Source organism: Tachypleus tridentatus, chromosome 10, assembly GCF_004210375.1.
Source record: "Tachypleus tridentatus isolate NWPU-2018 chromosome 10, ASM421037v1, whole genome shotgun sequence".
Classification (NCBI taxonomy): Eukaryota; Metazoa; Arthropoda; class Merostomata; order Xiphosura; family Limulidae; genus Tachypleus; species Tachypleus tridentatus.
Genome location: NC_134834.1, coordinates 160,538,200 through 160,556,935, shown reverse-complemented (window position 1 = coordinate 160,556,935; position 18,736 = coordinate 160,538,200). Strand labels below are relative to the sequence as shown.

At 34.9% G+C, this 18,736-nt stretch overlaps 1 protein-coding gene across 1 annotated transcript in view; it reads right to left on the bottom strand.

Annotated features, from left to right (window-relative positions):
- The window catches only part of LOC143228549 (protein nervous wreck-like), a 156,385-nt gene that overhangs the window by 10,006 nt on the left and 127,643 nt on the right, over positions 1-18,736 (bottom strand). Inside the window, exons 15-20 of the mRNA XM_076459792.1 lie at positions 17,016-17,099; positions 13,800-14,007; positions 13,218-13,426; positions 8,033-8,180; positions 6,893-7,009; positions 4,069-4,136 (exon numbers count right to left, since the gene is read on the bottom strand). Coding sequence (XP_076315907.1) covers positions 4,069-4,136; positions 6,893-7,009; positions 8,033-8,180; positions 13,218-13,426; positions 13,800-14,007; positions 17,016-17,099 — 834 coding nt within the window. The remainder of the gene's footprint in view (positions 1-4,068; positions 4,137-6,892; positions 7,010-8,032; positions 8,181-13,217; positions 13,427-13,799; positions 14,008-17,015; positions 17,100-18,736) is intronic.

Genomic DNA, 18,736 nt, shown 5'->3' with positions numbered 1-18,736 from the left:
AATCCCATTATTCGTTAGTAAAAGAGTAGCCCAAGAGTTGGCGGTGGGTGGTGATGACTAGCTGCCTTTCCCCTAGTCTAACACTACTAAATTAGGGGCGTCTAGCGCATATAGACCTCGTGTAGCTTTGCGCAAAATTCAAACCAAACAAACCAAACCAAACCAATCCACTGAATTGGTTTCACATCCGTCCCACCGTTTTGGCATACACATATACGTTCGCGTGTAACTGGGATTCTTGTACTATAATAGGCCGATCTAACTGCTTATTACAGACTTCATCACACCAACAATGGGATAAAACTAGTTGTTACTGAAAAATCCGGAGAATTAGGTGTGTTTTTTATACTTTACTAATTGAGGAAGATAAAACACCCTTCGCTTCTAAACACCCGGATACAGAGTCAAGTGCGTGTGGTCATACCGCGGGACAAAGTTAAGAAATGGTGATTAATGAAACTAAGTCAATGTTCAGGTCATAGTGTGTACTCTCTCTTTAGATGGTTGCTCGAAAGATGCAAAAACATTGGAGGTAGATCGGTTTGTTAAAATTTCATAGATGTCACACAGATTTATCATTTTAAATATATATTTTTAAATAAAGTTTAAATGGATTAATTTATATTAAATTTTTTTAAAGAATTCGTATTCACAGATGCGCAATTTTAGCATCAAAGAAAATATATTACTACTTGTTATATCACACATTTATTCACTAGTTTGTTTACATGCACTTTCCTACCGGTAGGGTCCACATTGGTTTAGTTTGGTTTGTTATGAATTTCGCACAAAGCTACACGAGGGCTATCTTCGCTAGCCGTCCCTAATTTTGCAGTGTAAGACTAGAGGGAAGTCAGCTTAGTCATCAACACCCACCGCCGACTCCTGGGCTACTCTTTGACCAGCGAATAGTGGGATTGACCGTTACATAATAACGCCCGCACGGCTGAAAGAGTGAGCATGTTTGGTGCAACCGGGATTCAAACCCACCACCCTCGGATTACGAGTCGAGTGCCTTAACCACTTGGCCATGCCGGGCCCATTTCTTGTGTAGACGATGTTTTCATTATCCCTTGAAGTTAGGTTTCTTACAAACATCTGCTGTTTCTTTAAAACGCTTAAGAACAGGATGGAACAGGAATTAATACTTGAAAATTAAGTGACTGTAATGTACAGATACTCGATGTCTTTAGGGGGCCACCCCTATATTATGTACAAAATGAAGATGTGAAAAAAATACACAATATTAAATTTAATTACACATATTTCTAGGTTAATTACCTTATGAAGACATCAATTAATTAACACACATGTTTTCATAAACGCGAGTTCAAGTGTTGTAAGATTTATTTATAAACTTACAGTAACAACTCGCTACTGACACCGTTATAAGTTTAAGTTATTTTTATTTCTCTAGTTCACTTGAATCAACTTCCATCTAGTTTCTGGGTCGGCTTCTTGGGTAGTTTTTTAAAATCTTTAAATAATATATCTTAGATGGAGCAGAGCTTTCCAATGAGGGTTTAACTCCCACACCACACAGGTGGATACGCCCCTGCACCTCTTAATGTTTTGATTCAAATATTATATTCTAACTTTTTGTGTTTTCAATTACTTAAAGTTACCAATTTTTGTGATTAATTTTTCACATACGTAAAATACATCGTTCATATTTTCTTAACTTGCTGCGCTTCCTGCGGACCTAAATTAACGTCTCGTATTTAAGCTTGCTAACTTTCTAATAATACTATAGTACATCAGTGCATGGTTACAAAATCTTATAACCGCTTTTAGACTTCTCGCATTCTCGATTGGTCACGTTTCTCATTCTCTGCTGTTTCTTACATTTTTTAGATAATTCGTATACATATATATATATATATAAATAGATATACGCATAAAAATGTATGTGTGTAGAAACGTCTTATATATTCTTACTTTAAAATAGAATTTAGTACTTTGAACTTACTGAAATATTGGTGATAAACCAATCTTTAGTACCACATAACGATAACATATTTGATTCTTTCTGTTGTTGATTGTTAGTGCACGATGGTAGGATTCTTCTTCACCCAACCAACCTCATATTAAAGTCCTAGAGTTTGATATTACAAATGTTTTTGATAGAGGGCACTCTTGACGGTCACATCCAGAATTAACATGTTAATGTTTATCGATCTTGTTCGAAAGTCAAATGAGCACAAAATATTTTCTACATACATAAAACAATAGTATGCTACAAGTTTGACATAAGTTATATCATTTTAATATGGCTGCGCCATCTCATGGCCAAAACAAGCCCGTTTCCCATGTTTTAATTACGGATGTCTGTTTCCTTAAATCAACAGTTTCCTCTTTTAGTACTTAAATACCTATAATGTTATGAAAATCAGCTAAAACAAAGACGTTTAGAAAGTCAATCTAGCACCATCAACAATTAAAAACTGTCCTTCTTTAACTTAAACTTTATTCTTTTGAATGAGATAATCTTATGGAATCCTTTCTTATTTTTAATAAGCTTATATCTTACTTCTTGACTAATATTTTATTTACATAAGCTCAACTAATCATCTCATTAGTTAGAAAGACGTTGAACAGTTTAAGGATTTAAAATTTATTAAACTATTTGGTAGCCAACAAGAGTTTCAACAACGGAAGCCCCAACGCTTGAACAGTAATTCTAAGTGCTTATAATGTTAAAATGGACACAACGCAGATAGCCCATTACCCATCAATTGTCTGTGTGCTTGTTCAAACCAGATTTGAAAAAATTTAAAACAATTTCTATTCTGTGGCGTTTTTTTTTAGAATATTTGCGACTTTAGCAAATATCTTATATAAAATAAATGTTTACTATTCCTTATTGAAGGATTTATATATAAAAAAGAAACCAAATAACAGATTGTTTTGTAACGTGTTACAAATGTGACCCCTTGTGGCATCAGTACGTCTGTGTAGCTCACAACACTACTTTACATTATAACGCTAAAAAGGTTGAAAGGGTGAGAATATTCGATGACGGAAATTCTTGTTTTTGTAAAATTTTCAGGCAAAGATGGCAGTTAGTTAACAACACCCACCGCCAATTCTTGGGCTAGTCTTGTTTCACCGAACCGTCGTATTTGATCGTCACGTGTGCGCTTATAGTACACCCACGGCAACAAAACTAGAGTGTATTTTTTTTTTTTTCAAAAAGGAGGCGTGAACTTTCTTATTCATAGTCAGAACACGCTAACCACTATGCCAGGCCAGGCCAAGCACTTTCATTATCTTCATTAATATTTCGCCTGTCCGTTCTATCAAATTTAGAAATTAAAACAAAATACACGAGTACGAAGTAGCAACAGCAACTATACATGAACACAGCTAAAACATGTACTTACTCTCTCTAGGTGTTTAGGTATATTTATTTGTATACCCAGGAGGGTCAGGTACACTAGACCTCTTCCTCCATCATTTACATTGTTTGAGAGGACTTATTAATATATTTATAGTAAATACAGAGGGCCAGAGTAATAAGCATAACTCTGGTCCTTTTCAGGGCAATGTCCATGTACATTGTTATTTCAGTATGTAGTTACTAACAAGCGATTTGATTTCGTTTGAATTTCGCGCAAAGCTACACGAGGGTTATCTTCGCTAGTAGTTAGTCATCACCACCCACCGCTAACTCTTTGGCTACTCTTTTACGAACGGATATTATAACGACCCCACGGCTTAAAAGGCGAGCATGTTTGGTGTGAGGGGGCTTTGAACCCGCGACCCTAAGAATTATTTACAAGTAATTTTCTCTCAAAACGCTTTAACTTTTATACATGTACAACTTGCTAAATCTGTACTCACAGATGGGTAACCCTACTCTCCAGGTCCACCTAATCTAGGTGTTTTCATTTTAGATTTTTTTTTTTCGTTGGATTTTAATGGCAATGTTTTGGTGCAGGGTCAAAAGATTTACTATACACAGGAATTTCACTAGCAATAGAAACAGTCTCTATATGGAAAGTAAACTAATATTCAACGAATCTGTGGAAACAGAGAGTCAATTCATATCTTGACTCCTTTACTCACCGCTGGACGAGGTGGGCTATCGGGACTGGACGTCAGAGGAACATAATCTCCTCCTCCGGATGAAGAAGCTTGGGAAGAGTGATAAGAAAAACAATCTTACACAAAACTAAACCATGAATGTCATCTTTAAGTAAGCCTTAGACAGACATAAAGTTAAAACTTACAGATGAGATCAACACGATTTAAACTTTACTTTTCTCATGGAAGACTTGGTTATCACGAATGTATCCGTCTATTCTCTTTTGTTTGTTTTTGAATATGGACTGGCATGGCCAAGCGCGTTAAGGCGTGCGACACGTAACCTGAGGGTCGCGGGTTCGCATCCCGTCGCGCCAAATATGCTCGCCCTTTCAGCCGTGGGGGCGTTATAATGTGACAGTCAATCCCACTATTCGTTGGTAAAAGAGTAGCCCAAGAGTTGGCAGTGGGTGGTGATGACTAGCTGCCTTCTCTCTAGTTTTACACTGCTAAATCAGAGACGGCTAGCGCAGAACAAACTTGTTTGTTTGTGTTTTGAATTTCGCACAAAGCTACTCGAGATCTATCTGCGCTAGCCGTCCCTAATTTAGCAGTGTAAAACTAGAGGGAAGGCAGCTAGTCATCACCACCCACCGCCAACTCTTGGGTTACTCTTTTACCAACGAATAGTGGGATTGACCATAACATTATAACGCCTCCACGGCTAAAAGGTCGAGCATGTTTGGTGCGACCGGGATTCGAACCCGCAATCCTCGGATTACGAGTCGAACACCATAACCCACCTGGCCATGCCGGGTCCATCTATTCTCTTTTCTCCTTTTTTCTCCTACGTGTTTCCTATAGAGTTTTTTTTTTTTCTTTTATAGAAAGCGAGTGACCGAAAAAATACTCAAAATTATATTAAAATATATTTTAAAATATACTGGTTTAAATCTATTTACTCAAACTATAAAGTGATTTAAAACATCAGATTAATCTTTATAGCGACTATTCCAAAATGTGTTATCTGTTCGTGTATCTGTTTATCTATCTGTCCACGTATATGCTACGTATACAGTTAACACATAGTTAAATATATACCATACTTTATTTTAACGCCTTATCAATGACTGTTCAACTTACCAAGTAGCTACTTAAAACCGTTTCAATGCTTGTGTGTACGCACAAAGCTACACAATAGGCTATCTGCGCTGTGCTTACCACGAGGATGGAAACCCAATTTTTAGTCTCAGTCCTCAAGTTTACCAATAAATCAAACCTGCCAACTATAATAAAATGTACTTAATGTACTTATTGGCACTGCGGGAAGATTGATTCTGTAAGGGTGGATGACTCCAGTAACATGTACAGGTCACACGCTATTGAGAAAAAAACATTTCATATTTCATAAAACAAAATGATATAGGCAAATGACTTACAATTACTCCTGTGTGTGCTATTTAGCTTAAACGTGCTACGCTGTAATCCTATACATGGACGAATAATAACACAAAAGTGGGTGAAAAATAAAGTCAAAAGCGTATCTGCGAACAAAACGAGTAGAATGATTGAGGTCCTGCATGGTCAGATGTTTAAGGCACTCGACTCGTAATCACGGGTTCGAGTCCCCATCGCACTAAACATGCTCATTCTTTCAGCCGTGGTAAAAGAACAGCCCAAGAGTTGGCGGTGGGTGATGACGACTAGCTGCCTTCCCTCTAGTCTTACACTGCTAAATTAGGGACGGCTTGCGCAGATAGCCCTCGTGTAGCTTTGCGCGAAATTCAGAAACAAACAAGAATGAATGAAGAAAATATAAATCAACATCTGGGCAAAGTTTACCACACAGTCAGAAAAACGCCTTATTTTTATTAAGAATACAAGACGTTAGAACAAGTCCAGTATATATTAAAACTGCAAAATAGGGACAAATAAAGAAAATAGGCATTTAATAGAATGGTACATTTTATAAACCAATACAAGTTGAAACTCCGTAACAATGGTTATACCAATATTCCAAGTTTGAAACTTATTTTTTATTGTTAATCCAGTCTTCCAACTCAGAAATGTCATGACAATCTTTAGTCCAGTTTTATAAGTAAAAAGCATTTTACAGTCTAGTTTCCAAGTCAGATACATTCTAACAATTATTATTCCTGTAGTTAATGTTGGAAACATCATATCAGTTGTAGCAATGGTTATTCCAGTTTTCAAAGTCAACAGCATTGTAACATGTGTTATTTCAGTCTCTCAACTCTAAAACGTTATAACAATTGAAAATCCAGTCTTCTTAATTATGAAAACCTTAAAAACCGTTAACACAGCTTTCCGAGTGAGAAGATTTAATGAATTTCAGAAAAACAACAACTATGTAAATATTAATACGTGCAAGACAGACAGTAAATAAGTACTAGCTTAAAAACTATGAAAGACTTTGGAAAATAGCGTACAAGAGTGAAAAGCAATGTTCCATCAAGTTTTTTTCAATCCAAATGACGAATGTATTCTTTCATGTGCACCACTATCAAGGCAATGAGCGGATGTGCGCTCTCACTTTTTGGGGGTGGGGATATTTTTAGACCACCAGCTCTATTGGAACATTGGCCGCTTTGTAATGTTGGTTATTTGGACTTTAGGCTTATCGACTGCTAGCGTTGGTTAGGCCCTCAACGTGTCGAGACTCGTCACCATTATTGAAGATGTGCGCGGCATTTGATTGGTTGTTGTGCAGCTGCGCAGTCTAGAGAGAATACTGTTGAAAAACCGTAAACTACTAAATCAACTTGTATAAAAACTAAATATTATGCATCATCTACTTGTTATAATACCACAAAATAAGTCAGAACACTAAACTTTCAGCGCCTACCCGGTATTTCCTGTTCACTAGACTCGCTCTCGGAGATTGAGAACTGAGAACTGTACTGTTGCTGTTGTCCTTTGGACAATTCCAGCTGGAAGTCAGGATCACGGTACAGGACGGACACTGTAATCGGAAGGAGCCAAGAAGGAAACGGTGATAAGAGTGAAACAATGATGTACAAAAACTGGAAAAAAAAAGCCTAGAAGATCTTATTGTATAACTTGTTACTTATTGTATAACTTGTTGCTTATTGTATAACTTGTTGCTTATTGTATAACTTGTTACTTATTCTATAACTTACTGCATAACTTATTACTCAATACTGATTTGAAAAAGAAGTCTTTAAAATTGATATGTATAAAAGAGAGAGAACTGAAATAAAATACGTATTTATCCAGTCGTTAGAGCTTGAAAAATTAACTCCTTTATAAAATCGGTACAGTTCCACAGTTAGTATTTACACATTATTACTTTCGGAGTGTAGACTATTTACTGAGTTATTATTTTACTAAATTAAAATTAGATATAACTTACTTGCACTACCAAAATTAACCTATTACTACGTAAGACTGTCTACTACGGAAATCTGTAATGATATCCCCTTATACAAATCTCCCTGATGGAAAATTTGAAAAGTCTTACTTTTTATTCATATAAATGTGTAGTGTTTGTTAGCCTTGAAGAAAGTACACTACAGTTACGAGAGCAAGTAAAAACTAAATATTAATTTACTTAAAAAATGTTCAGACCTCATTATTTTCCTTGACTAATTACAAAGGAAGGGGTACAAAACGTAATCGAAAAATTATAATTTAATTTCAATCACTATAATTTATACAACGATCCCTATACAAGTAATAGAGTGCCGGACGGTTAGTTATCACTAACTTGTGACATCACATGATTTGACGTCTTAAAATCGACAACTTTATTTGTGTTCAAATAAAAAAGAAAATTGTTCAAATAATTCACAGTTTCACATAACGACTATTTAATGGTCCAAAAAGTGACATGTAATGATAAAAACAATATGAAACGCTCGATAATAATAAAATCATATTTTAAAACTTGCCGAACACAATAATAATAATAATCGTGGATGGTGTTAAATATTCTGAATTTTTACAACGAACCCTGCCCTTCTACCTTTTGACTGTGTGCCTATACCGTCCTCCACGGTCTCTGCTTCAGGTGTAGGTTGAGTTAGGATCACTTGCGCCGGTGGTAACAGCAACTGTGGTTTAGGTGGAGTATAAGCTGGGGGTGGGGCACTGTCTGTAGGTGTAGCTAAGTCCTGAAGTATATAGGTGAAAAAAAAATCAAGCTTCTTGCATAGAAATAAACGTGTCAAAGACAACACACACACATACATACATACATATATAATAGGTTAAATGTAACATTCAATCATGGAGTACGAAAATAACCTGTATCCCAAAACCAACGAAAAAAAAACCCTCAACAATTCTTGAGTGACGAAAAAGAAATATTATATAAAAGCGAAGTTTACTCAGCTCTACTAACAGTTTTCATGATTTTATCAACTGGGGAAACTTCGCTGAAAAAGTGAAAAATCTTGATGTACGATTTCTGATCAGTTACTCGAAAAAGATGAAGTTTAGAGTAATATTTAGTTTCCTTGGTTAATATATGAACCTGAATATCTTTTTACAACTTAACTGTAATTCAGTATTATTCGTGTCAAGATCCTGACAAATCTGCTAATAAACTCTGAACACTATAATTATTCATTACAAAGTAAGGTCAGAAGTTATTTATCTGTTCAACTCATTCACATGATTTGATGAACATTCCAAATGGATTAATACAAAATATCTATTCATTACATAGGTAACATTGGAAATCATTTATCTGTTCAACTCATTTACATGATTTGATGAACATTCCAAACAGATTAATACAAGAGGTCCCAAACTTATGCTAACAAAATTTTTTATTTACGTTTCAAGACAAACTGTATAATTCAGTAATAACGGCACACTGCAAAGAAACGCAAATCCATCGGCAAACATCTTAAATTAACGCAATTCCACAACAAAACCACTTCACCGTAAAACACATAGAAAGTGCCTGCACTATCTGCTACTCAACGAATCAACTTATCTACCTATAAATAAACCAAACAGATCCAAGTCATAATAAAATTCAGTTTCGTTACAATGTATGTGTGTACAAAATACTGTTTAATCTGGTAATAACTTACAGAACTTTTTGAACGTCTTTATAAAATTACAGCTTATATTACATTTACAAAACATGGTACCAAAAAAATTACAGTTTTCAACTAAATATGAAGTTATATATCACAGGTCTTTCATATCGGTCAAGTGATTCACGGGATTCTCAGAAGAAAAAAATTGTTTGTTACAAAAAATACATCTGAGTAATAGGATACTACTAATATAATAACCTCTGATACTAATGTAATTAAATACACACTGAGCCTCATTTAGTTTAGTAACAATAAATAGATTTTAGTAACTAACATTATACTCACTGGCATTAATTAGCTAATTAGTACTTAAGAATAACCTAGAGTTCTGAGTCTTCTTTTTTTTTTAATTATTTACAAACATTTCTCAAGATAGAAACTTTTTCTCACCACAAAGTTTTACAGACAATGTTTCTTTGTTTTTCAATCCATCAGTGCCCTGAAAGATACGTAGGGCCAGTGCTTAACTTCGGTTCCATTGGCAAAAGAGGATCAGAAAGGAATGGGATGATAGATCATTACAGGTTAAGCGCCAGCTATTAGTTGGGTTGACTGAATAAAATATGTATAACTTGTTTTGATAAAGGGCAAAACTACTAAGCAAGAGAAATCCAACTGCATAACTTAATATTTTTTAAGTAATTCCAACGCCAATAGGATCAAGATATACTCTACTATTTCTTTATTGTTACTTTCATAAAGGTACTGGTTAGAATGTTTAGTATATCTATTTTTCGATTCAGATTTTATTACAGAGCTGACCTTGCACTGTTAGCTTAATATATTGATTTAGTACTAACCTAAATCTCCTTCCGGCCCGGCATGGCCAGATTGTTAGGTTTGTTTTGAATTTCGCGCAAAGCAACACGAGAGCTATTTCCGCTAGCCGTTCCTAATTTAGTAGTGTAAGACTAAAAGAAAGGCAGCTAGTCTTCAGCACTCACCGCCAACTCTTGGGCTACTCTTTTACCAACGAATAATGGGATTGACCGTCACATTATAATGCCTCCACGACTGAAAGGGCGAGTATGTTTGTGTGATAGGGATTCGAACCCGCGACCCTCAGATTACGAGTCAAGTGTTTTAACCACCTGGCCATGCCGGGGCCAGATTGTTAGGGCGTTCGACTTTCAGTCTAAAGGTCGAGAAATCGAGCCTCCGTCTCATGAAATATGTTTGCCCTTTCAACTGTGGGGACGTTATAATGTAACAATCAATCCCACTATTCGTTGGTAAAAGGGTAGTGTAAGGGTTGGTGGTGGGTGGTGACGATTAACTGCTTTCCTTCTAGTCTTACACTGCTAAATTCGGGACGGCTATCATAGATAGCCCTCGTACAGATTTTCGCGAAATTCAAACTAAACCAAATCTCCTTGCAAAGTCCGTCGAACCTCGTGAGATATTACTGGGTTTACGCACAAAAAATCATTAACAGTAAAGATATCCCAGTGATGAAAAACTTAATCCTAATATTTATAAGGACTGGATGTTTATTGAGCTTTACTCATTATCAGGTTGATTTTTATTTTCATCTAAGTAAGTACCTCGTTTTGATCGGAAGTATTTCTCTTCTCTTTTAAGACGGCCCTGCATGACCAGGTGGTTAAGGTGTTCGACTCGTAATCTGAAGGTCGCGGGTTTGAACCCCGTCACACCAAACATGCTCGCCCTTTCAGCCGTGAGGGCGTTATAATTTGACGGTCAATCCCACTATTCGTTGATAAAAGAGTAGCCCAAGAGTTGGCGGTGGGTGGTGATGACGAGCTGCCTTCCCTCTAGTCTTACACTACTAAATTAGGGACGGCTACCGCAGATAGCCCTCGTGTAGCTTTGCGCGAAATTCAAAAAACAAAACAAATCCTTTTAAGAAAGTTCTCGTAAGCTTATTTCATTAAAAACGACCTACAATATGACGTCTTTCAACCAAGTATGTAACACACGTAACCACAAGAAAAAAATCAAGAATAAATAGTAACTAAAAATTAATGTAGTCTGAAGTCATTCCAAAGAATACATAAATCTGATAATAATTCGCCAAGGAAACGCATAATTATAATACATGGTATATTTAATTTAAGAATAAAACAAACTCCTGTAACACAGTTATTTAAATTATCATTGTTTGAAGGGGCCATTTCAAAAATTCAACTTTCAAAACGTTCAAAGAATGTTGCAGATTTATTTATATAAACATATATTATCTTTCCATAGGTTGTTCAGCATAGACATAACGTTTAGTTTTAATGCTTGTTTACAGTGCTCACAGATTTATGTACTCGCAAACGAATAAGTGTATATTAACGTTTGTGAATTGTTTGTTTTTGTTTTTGAATTTTGCGCAAAGCTACACGAGGGCTATCTGCGCTAGCCGTCCCTAATTTAGCAGTATAAGACTAGAGGGAAGGCAGCTAGTCATCACCACTCACCGCCAACTCTTGGGCTACTCTTCTACCAACGAATAGAGGGATTGACTGTCACATTATACCGCCCCCACGGCTGAAAGGGCGAGCATGTTTGGAGCGACGGAGATTCGAACCCGCGACCATCAGATGACGCCTTAACCACTTGGCTATGCCGGGTCGTTTGTGAATTAAAGGGAAGCATGACTTGAGGTCACAGTTTATGATGTTAATCTATGTGATCCACGGATCTCTTTGAATAAGGTATAGAGAGAATGCGGAAAACAAAAGATGCCTATAGTAATATCTGTATCTAATGAGACTTAGAAGATACTACAAAATTTTCAAAACTTTTCCTTTGAGTAGAAAACGCCTCATGTGGGAAACAAGACAGCAATGAAGTTGTGTCCTTCAGATGGTGAAAAATAACGTAAACGACATTTGAGCTCACCAGGTTTGTGCTTGTGTGGCACGTTTCAGTCGTTTCATCCATCAGTAAAATCCAACTCGTTAACTCCTTTTGAATTCTTACTTGGTTACCTTATTTTTCTACGAAACGATTACATGCGCTACACATCTTTCCAGAATAGACAAGAAGAAAGGATATTTGTATAGCTAAGGTAAATATCAGAAGATATTATACTTAAAGTATAAGAAATAGCGTTAAACAAAAAGGTTAAAATGTTGTTACAAACGCATTATACTCAGAGGATGGTCATCAGATTCTAAAGATTGAAAAAAGCTAAATCTTCATCCAGTAACTCCACAGCTGAGTTATGCATCAGCATCAGATGGTGTTCAAAAAACCTTTTTGAAGTTTGATACAAACATCATCACAAACTATTTAATCCATCCATTATTGAGTTATTCATCAGCATCAGATGGTGTATCAACGAACCCTTTTCATGTTTGATACAAGCATCATCAAAAACTATTTAATCCATCCATTATTAAGTTGTTCAACAGCATTAGATGGTGCATCAACGAACCTCTTTCAAGTTTGATACAAACATCATCACAATATCTAATCCATCTATTATTAAGTTATTCAACAGTATTAGATGGTGTATCAACGAACCCTTTTCATGTTTGATACAAACATCATCACAAACTATTTAATCCATCCATTATTGAGTTATTCATCAGCATCAGATGGCGTATCAACGAACCTCTTTCAAGTTTGATACAAGCATCATCACAAACTATTTAATCCATCTATAATTATGTTATTCAACAGCATTAGATGGTGTATCAACAAACCTCTTTCAAGTTTGATACAAGCATCATCACAAACTACTTAATCCATCCATTACTGAGTTATTCAACAGCATCAGACGATGTGTCAACGAACCTCTTTCTAGTTTCATATAAGCATCATCAAAAACTATTTAATCCATCCATTATTGAGTCATGCCCCAGAATCAGATGGTGTGTTAATAAACCATTTCCATGTTTGATACAAGCATCACTAGAAGACATATTCTCTGTCATACTCTCTAGTTTAATCCAGTGATTACAGAGTTAAGGACTAGCATCAGATGATGTGTCAACGACCCTTCTTTCAGGTAACAAATAATTACATCATGAGACACTGCATTCTCTGTCGTTTTCTCATATTTTATTTTCCTTTTACTTTGTGTTCAAGTAGGATCTGAACTGTCTTGTTTACTATATCTATATATACATTATTGTAACTTACACTGGGAGTCTGCGATTCCCCGCTTGTTTTAATCTCTTTAACGACTAATGATGGGAAAATGCCAATATTTCCGTCAACTTCGCCTTCCCACCATCCGTCATCTACATCATGGACCACTTTCTTCAAAATGCGGATGATCTGGCCCTCCATGAAGGTAAGTTCTTCATCACACGTTGCTTCGTAATCATACAATGCCTGACAAAACTTATCTGTAACAAAGAAACAAGATATTAAAGCTATGTAAGTCTTTTGTTCCTATAATCTAATACTTTCTCAAAACAATGTCACAATTCCATTCCTAGTCTAACAGTGTCCGAAACAGACATGTTTGACTAGTAAAAGTTATCCAGAAGTTTCAAGCAAATTTGTAAAAACAAAACAAAAAGAACAACAACAACTAATACTAAAATATTAAATTTTGATTGTTTTATGGCAAGGCCACATTGAACTATTTGTTGCGTCCACCATAGGGATGAAAATATTAGATCCACAGAAAGGTGTAACCAAACCTTGAGGTCGAGATTTTAAGTGGAATGTCAAACACTTAATTATTGTCAGTCCTATAAAACATAATAATACTACCACAAGGCAGTTGCAAACTGTCGTTAATCTCCGCACCAGGAACAGATGATTCCGAAACGAAACCTTCACCAGGTTTGTTAGACTGACTGTAATCAACAAATGCGACCAATGAGGGTGCCATGAATATAGATGACACAAGGTTCTGGCCATCAGTAATCTCTACGTAGTTTTGAGGAATGTAGCCTTCTTCGTTTCTGTAGTTTCGTGCCTTGAAAAAAAACACACTTAATATTAGTGAAGCGTGAACAAACATAATAAAGTTAGGACAGTTAAGAAGTTATGAACTATTTTAAAATAAACTTTCTAAATAAAATACGAACTGATGTATACCGTGTTTCTCCGATAATAAGACCTACCCATAAAATAAGACCTAGTGTGATTTTTGGGGATAGTTTTAATATAAGCCCTACCCTTAAAATAAGCCCTAGTTAAGAGTGGCAGGAAGAGGAAAGAAATAAAAAAAATTAATTTATTAATTAGTTTAATTAATTAGTTTGTTTAAGTATTAATCAGTTAGTTTAATAGTTTAATAATAGTTTATTTTAAATGGTTAGTTTAATAGTTTTACTTTGTAACTTCATTTTTTTAATATATCAAAATAAGACATCCCCCGAAAATAAGCCCTAGTGTCATATTTTGGAGTGAAAATTAATATAAGACCTGTCTTATTTTCGGAGAAACACGGTTTTAGCATGGCTTGGGGTTCACGAAACGTAGGTACAGATTTTAATAGGAATAACTGAAAATATACAATACATAGTGAAAACTGAAATTAAATATCACTGTTATTTTTATGTATATAAATTTTACTTTGTACTTTATGTTGTGTACGTGTGTGTGTAACGACGTGTTAGATAGTATGTTGTATTGAAGTTTGTGTTTCTCATGAAGATATTTATTTGTATTTGACTTAAGATATCATTGGATGATGACTTGTAAACAAGTATATATACACACACACAAGATAATGTACAAACAAGTATATATACATATATATACACACACACAAGATAATGTACAAACATATTTGTCTTTCTCTTCATCTATGATAGGAAGATAGATTAAACCAAAATGATAAGATATGGCGCAGAAGATAAGGAAACAAAGAAACCAAAGGGAACAATATTAGAAAGAACGAAAAAAATGAAACGTACAAGTAAAAGAGCAGGGTTTAGAAAGATTACAGACAGCCAATAGAAAATTGTAGCCGAGAAAGTGCATAGCGAAACGGTCTGATTGCCTCAAAAAATAATGTTAAGAGAACGTCTATGGGAAAGTCTCAAAGGTGGAGGAATCATCAGAAGGATCTCATTTTGGATATAAACATTGAAAGATGTAACCTGGATAGATAAACTGTGAAATATATTAACATGCTTTTGGTCTTTTCCGACATATGAAACTTTCAAGTGTAATGGATTAGAATAGCTATGCCTGTCCTTTCATCTTCATTTAACCTCTTACCTTTGATCCAACACAGTGCCTAGGCTTAACTATATTGGAAGGAACTGAACATCTTTTCATGATATTTACGTGCACACAACTCAGTTTATTCTAATACAATAAGTGTTAACGGGTCTTCTAAATTATAATTATATGAAATTTATTGAAAGGTTTTCCATGGCCCAATGGTTTCGACTTTTACAAAGAGGTGCAATATCATGGGAATATACTAAGCCTGTTTCACCTTTCATCTAAAGATATTTTGGATGTTTCTACTACAGAACCTAGCACGTATAACAAAATCAATCTCCAAAACTCATGTGTTTCTACTACAAAACCCAGAACACAACAAAATCAATCTCCAAAACTCATGTGTTTCTAGTACAGAACCTAGCACGCATAATAAAATTAAACTCCAAAACTCATGCGTTTCTACTACAGAACCTAGCACGCATAACAAAATTAAACTCCAAAACTCACGCCTTTTAACATGTAAGAAGAAGAAAGAAAAAAAACACATCTGATCAATCTTATCTGCTGGAAAGTTTTTTTCACGATGCATGGTCATAATTAACCATGTAATAGCAATCTTTTCAGATATGGTCCCCCATCTTTCATTTAATTTAAAAAAAAAGATACTATTAGTAACAAGCATCGCTCTATGCAAATGACAAAAATGAGGGCAAACCCAAGAGGTTTACAGAACTTAGGGCAACCTAAATATTTTGGATTTCAAACATATGAGGACTAGTTCATTTCAACATTGAGTACGTAGAACTCATAATTATAAACTTACCAAAAATGTTTTGTTTTTTTGTTTTGCAGTTCTTGTTATTTTTATAATGTATTGTGATTATACACAGATATAGGTGAACAGATCACTTTTATAATGTATTGTGATAACACACAGATAAGGGCGAAGAGTCACTTTAATAATGCATAATGATTATACATAAATATGGATGAACAGTCACTTTTATAATGTATTGTGATAACACACAGATAAGGGCGAACAGTCACTTTAATAATGCATAATGATTATACATAGATATGGATGAACAGTCACTTTTATAATGTATTGTGATCATTCATAGATATAGAAGAACAGTCACTTTTATAATGCATTGTGATAATACACAGATATAGATGAACATACCACTCTTATAATTTAATGTGATCATACACAGATATGCGTGAACAGTCACTTTTATCATGTATTATGATTGTATAAAGATGTGAGCAAACAGACAATTTTTAAAATGTATTGTGATTAAAAATATAGATATGTGTGGACAGATGACTCTTATAATATATTGTGATAATACATAAATATATGTGAACAGATCACTCTTATAACCTATTGTGATGATACACACATGGACAAATTACTTTTTCATAGTAAAAGTTACTCACATATTGGGTCCTTAAATTAGTTGTTCTTTTGCTTCTAGTCTAGAAACAGGCTGACCGCATGGAGTATTGGGGAATTTACTTATGTGATGATCACAAATTCTAAAAAATGAAGTTATTTATCCAACACTTAAAGTTTAAATTTGTAAAATTCCAAGAAATTACCAACATCCCCCTCTTCCTGTTCCGAGTCGATCTGAGTGATGGTTGTCTGATCCTTAACAGATTCTCTAGTGTCTAAACAAATGCCAGTTCACTCCTTGCTCACTGAGATTACTGTTATTTTATAAAGAGACTGATGAACGTTACACATTTTACATCATCCATTGAATCAGTTTTCATCATTTTTAACGCAGCAAATCTTACCTTCACCCAGCCATCACCGTCTCCCTCTCCAATAATCCAAAGCTCTTCCTGTTCTAAAAAACTCAATTCATCTGGATTTGCAGCCTATAAGATTAAAATATAAAACTCATTACAAATGATTTAATCACCAACATTTATGTTTGTGTTAACTGCTACTTCCAGTGTAAACTATAATCAGGAGATGACATATCCTGGAAATCGAGCTAACATCTTATATTGCAGATTTTTATTACGCTGACATTTTGTAACTCAAGGTCTTCGATATACTTAATATAATCTTAAAGGAATGAATCTTAACTATGCCTAATACAGATAAGTTTTTTTTTGTAATTCTTATTCATCAATATCTATTATTCTTATTTCATAACCTGCAGGTTAAGATTATAGAGAAGCTTTGATTGTGTATGTATATGTTTTTCTTACAGCAAAGCCATAGTGGGCAACTTATTGCACCCACAGAGGAGAATCGAACCCCTGATTTTAGCGTTGTATGTGCGTGGGCTTATCGCTATCCCAGCGGGAAACTGATGGAATTATTTGAGTCAAAGAGTGATATTACAGGTTCTGTAGTCATAAGTTGCTTTGAAGTTTATAATTATTGTTGAATGAAGACGTTCATTTAAATATAGTTTTACTAACTTTTTAAAACCTATTTCATTCATCACTTTAAATTTAACTGAGATTAATTTGAATATGATGCAAAGTTTCTCTGCTGTAAATTACAAGATTATGTTTTATGTATTGTTGACCACGTGTACGTAGTATATTTCAGTGAACAAGACACAATGTGTCAATCAGGCAACGATACACATCCACCCCACCCCCGAATAATCTCTATAAAGGAACCTGATGAACCACTTGGTGGTTTGGTCACAAACACGTTATAATCCAGTTGACAGACCACCATAGTGAAAACAATGCTATGTTACTAGCTCTGGGTTCGGTGTAGCAAGTGAAAAGAAGACTTCCGGCTGCTTGCACTACAAACTGCCTTGATAAGAACACTATTTACCACGTTCCAGTTCCACTATACAGCGTGTTAAGAATAATAACTGAATTTCTAAAAGTTCTGATCCCAAGCTAGTTTGTGAGATATCCATTTAACAAAAGCTGAGATGTCTCGTAATCTCATCAGAAGAGTCTTTAAATGCGGGTTCCGAAGACCGCGATATAGAATTGTCAGAGGCGCCGGTCACACAGTTTCTGTCAATCACCTCAGGTAATCAATCAAGCAATACAATAACCATGTGGGTGCAGCTTTTAAGGCAATCTATCACGGACGTGACTATGGAGGTACCAAACCAGGGTACTGACTGGAAAGGAGATGGGCGGCCATTTTAAACTTTAACACAGTCTAAATCTTGTCATTTATATATGAAAACATTTTTTTGTTACTATCACATAATGTAACACCCGTGTTGCGTGAAAATACAGTTTCATTGTCACCAAGTCTACATAATACTAAAAACAACAATAGAAAAACTAAACAACTTCACACTAAAATTCTAAGACTTACGCATAATATAACATGAAACTTATTTACTTATAGCTTTGCTATTTTAATAACAATCAATGAGCTTCAAAAATAACTACGTTAAAATACAGTAATTTTATAAAGCACGTAAAATTTTTCTAAAGCAAGAAACTGAAACTTACAGTTTCAAAATAAACCTTTAAAACGCCCTTTAGAGTTTAAGTTAACATCACATCTTGATACAAAA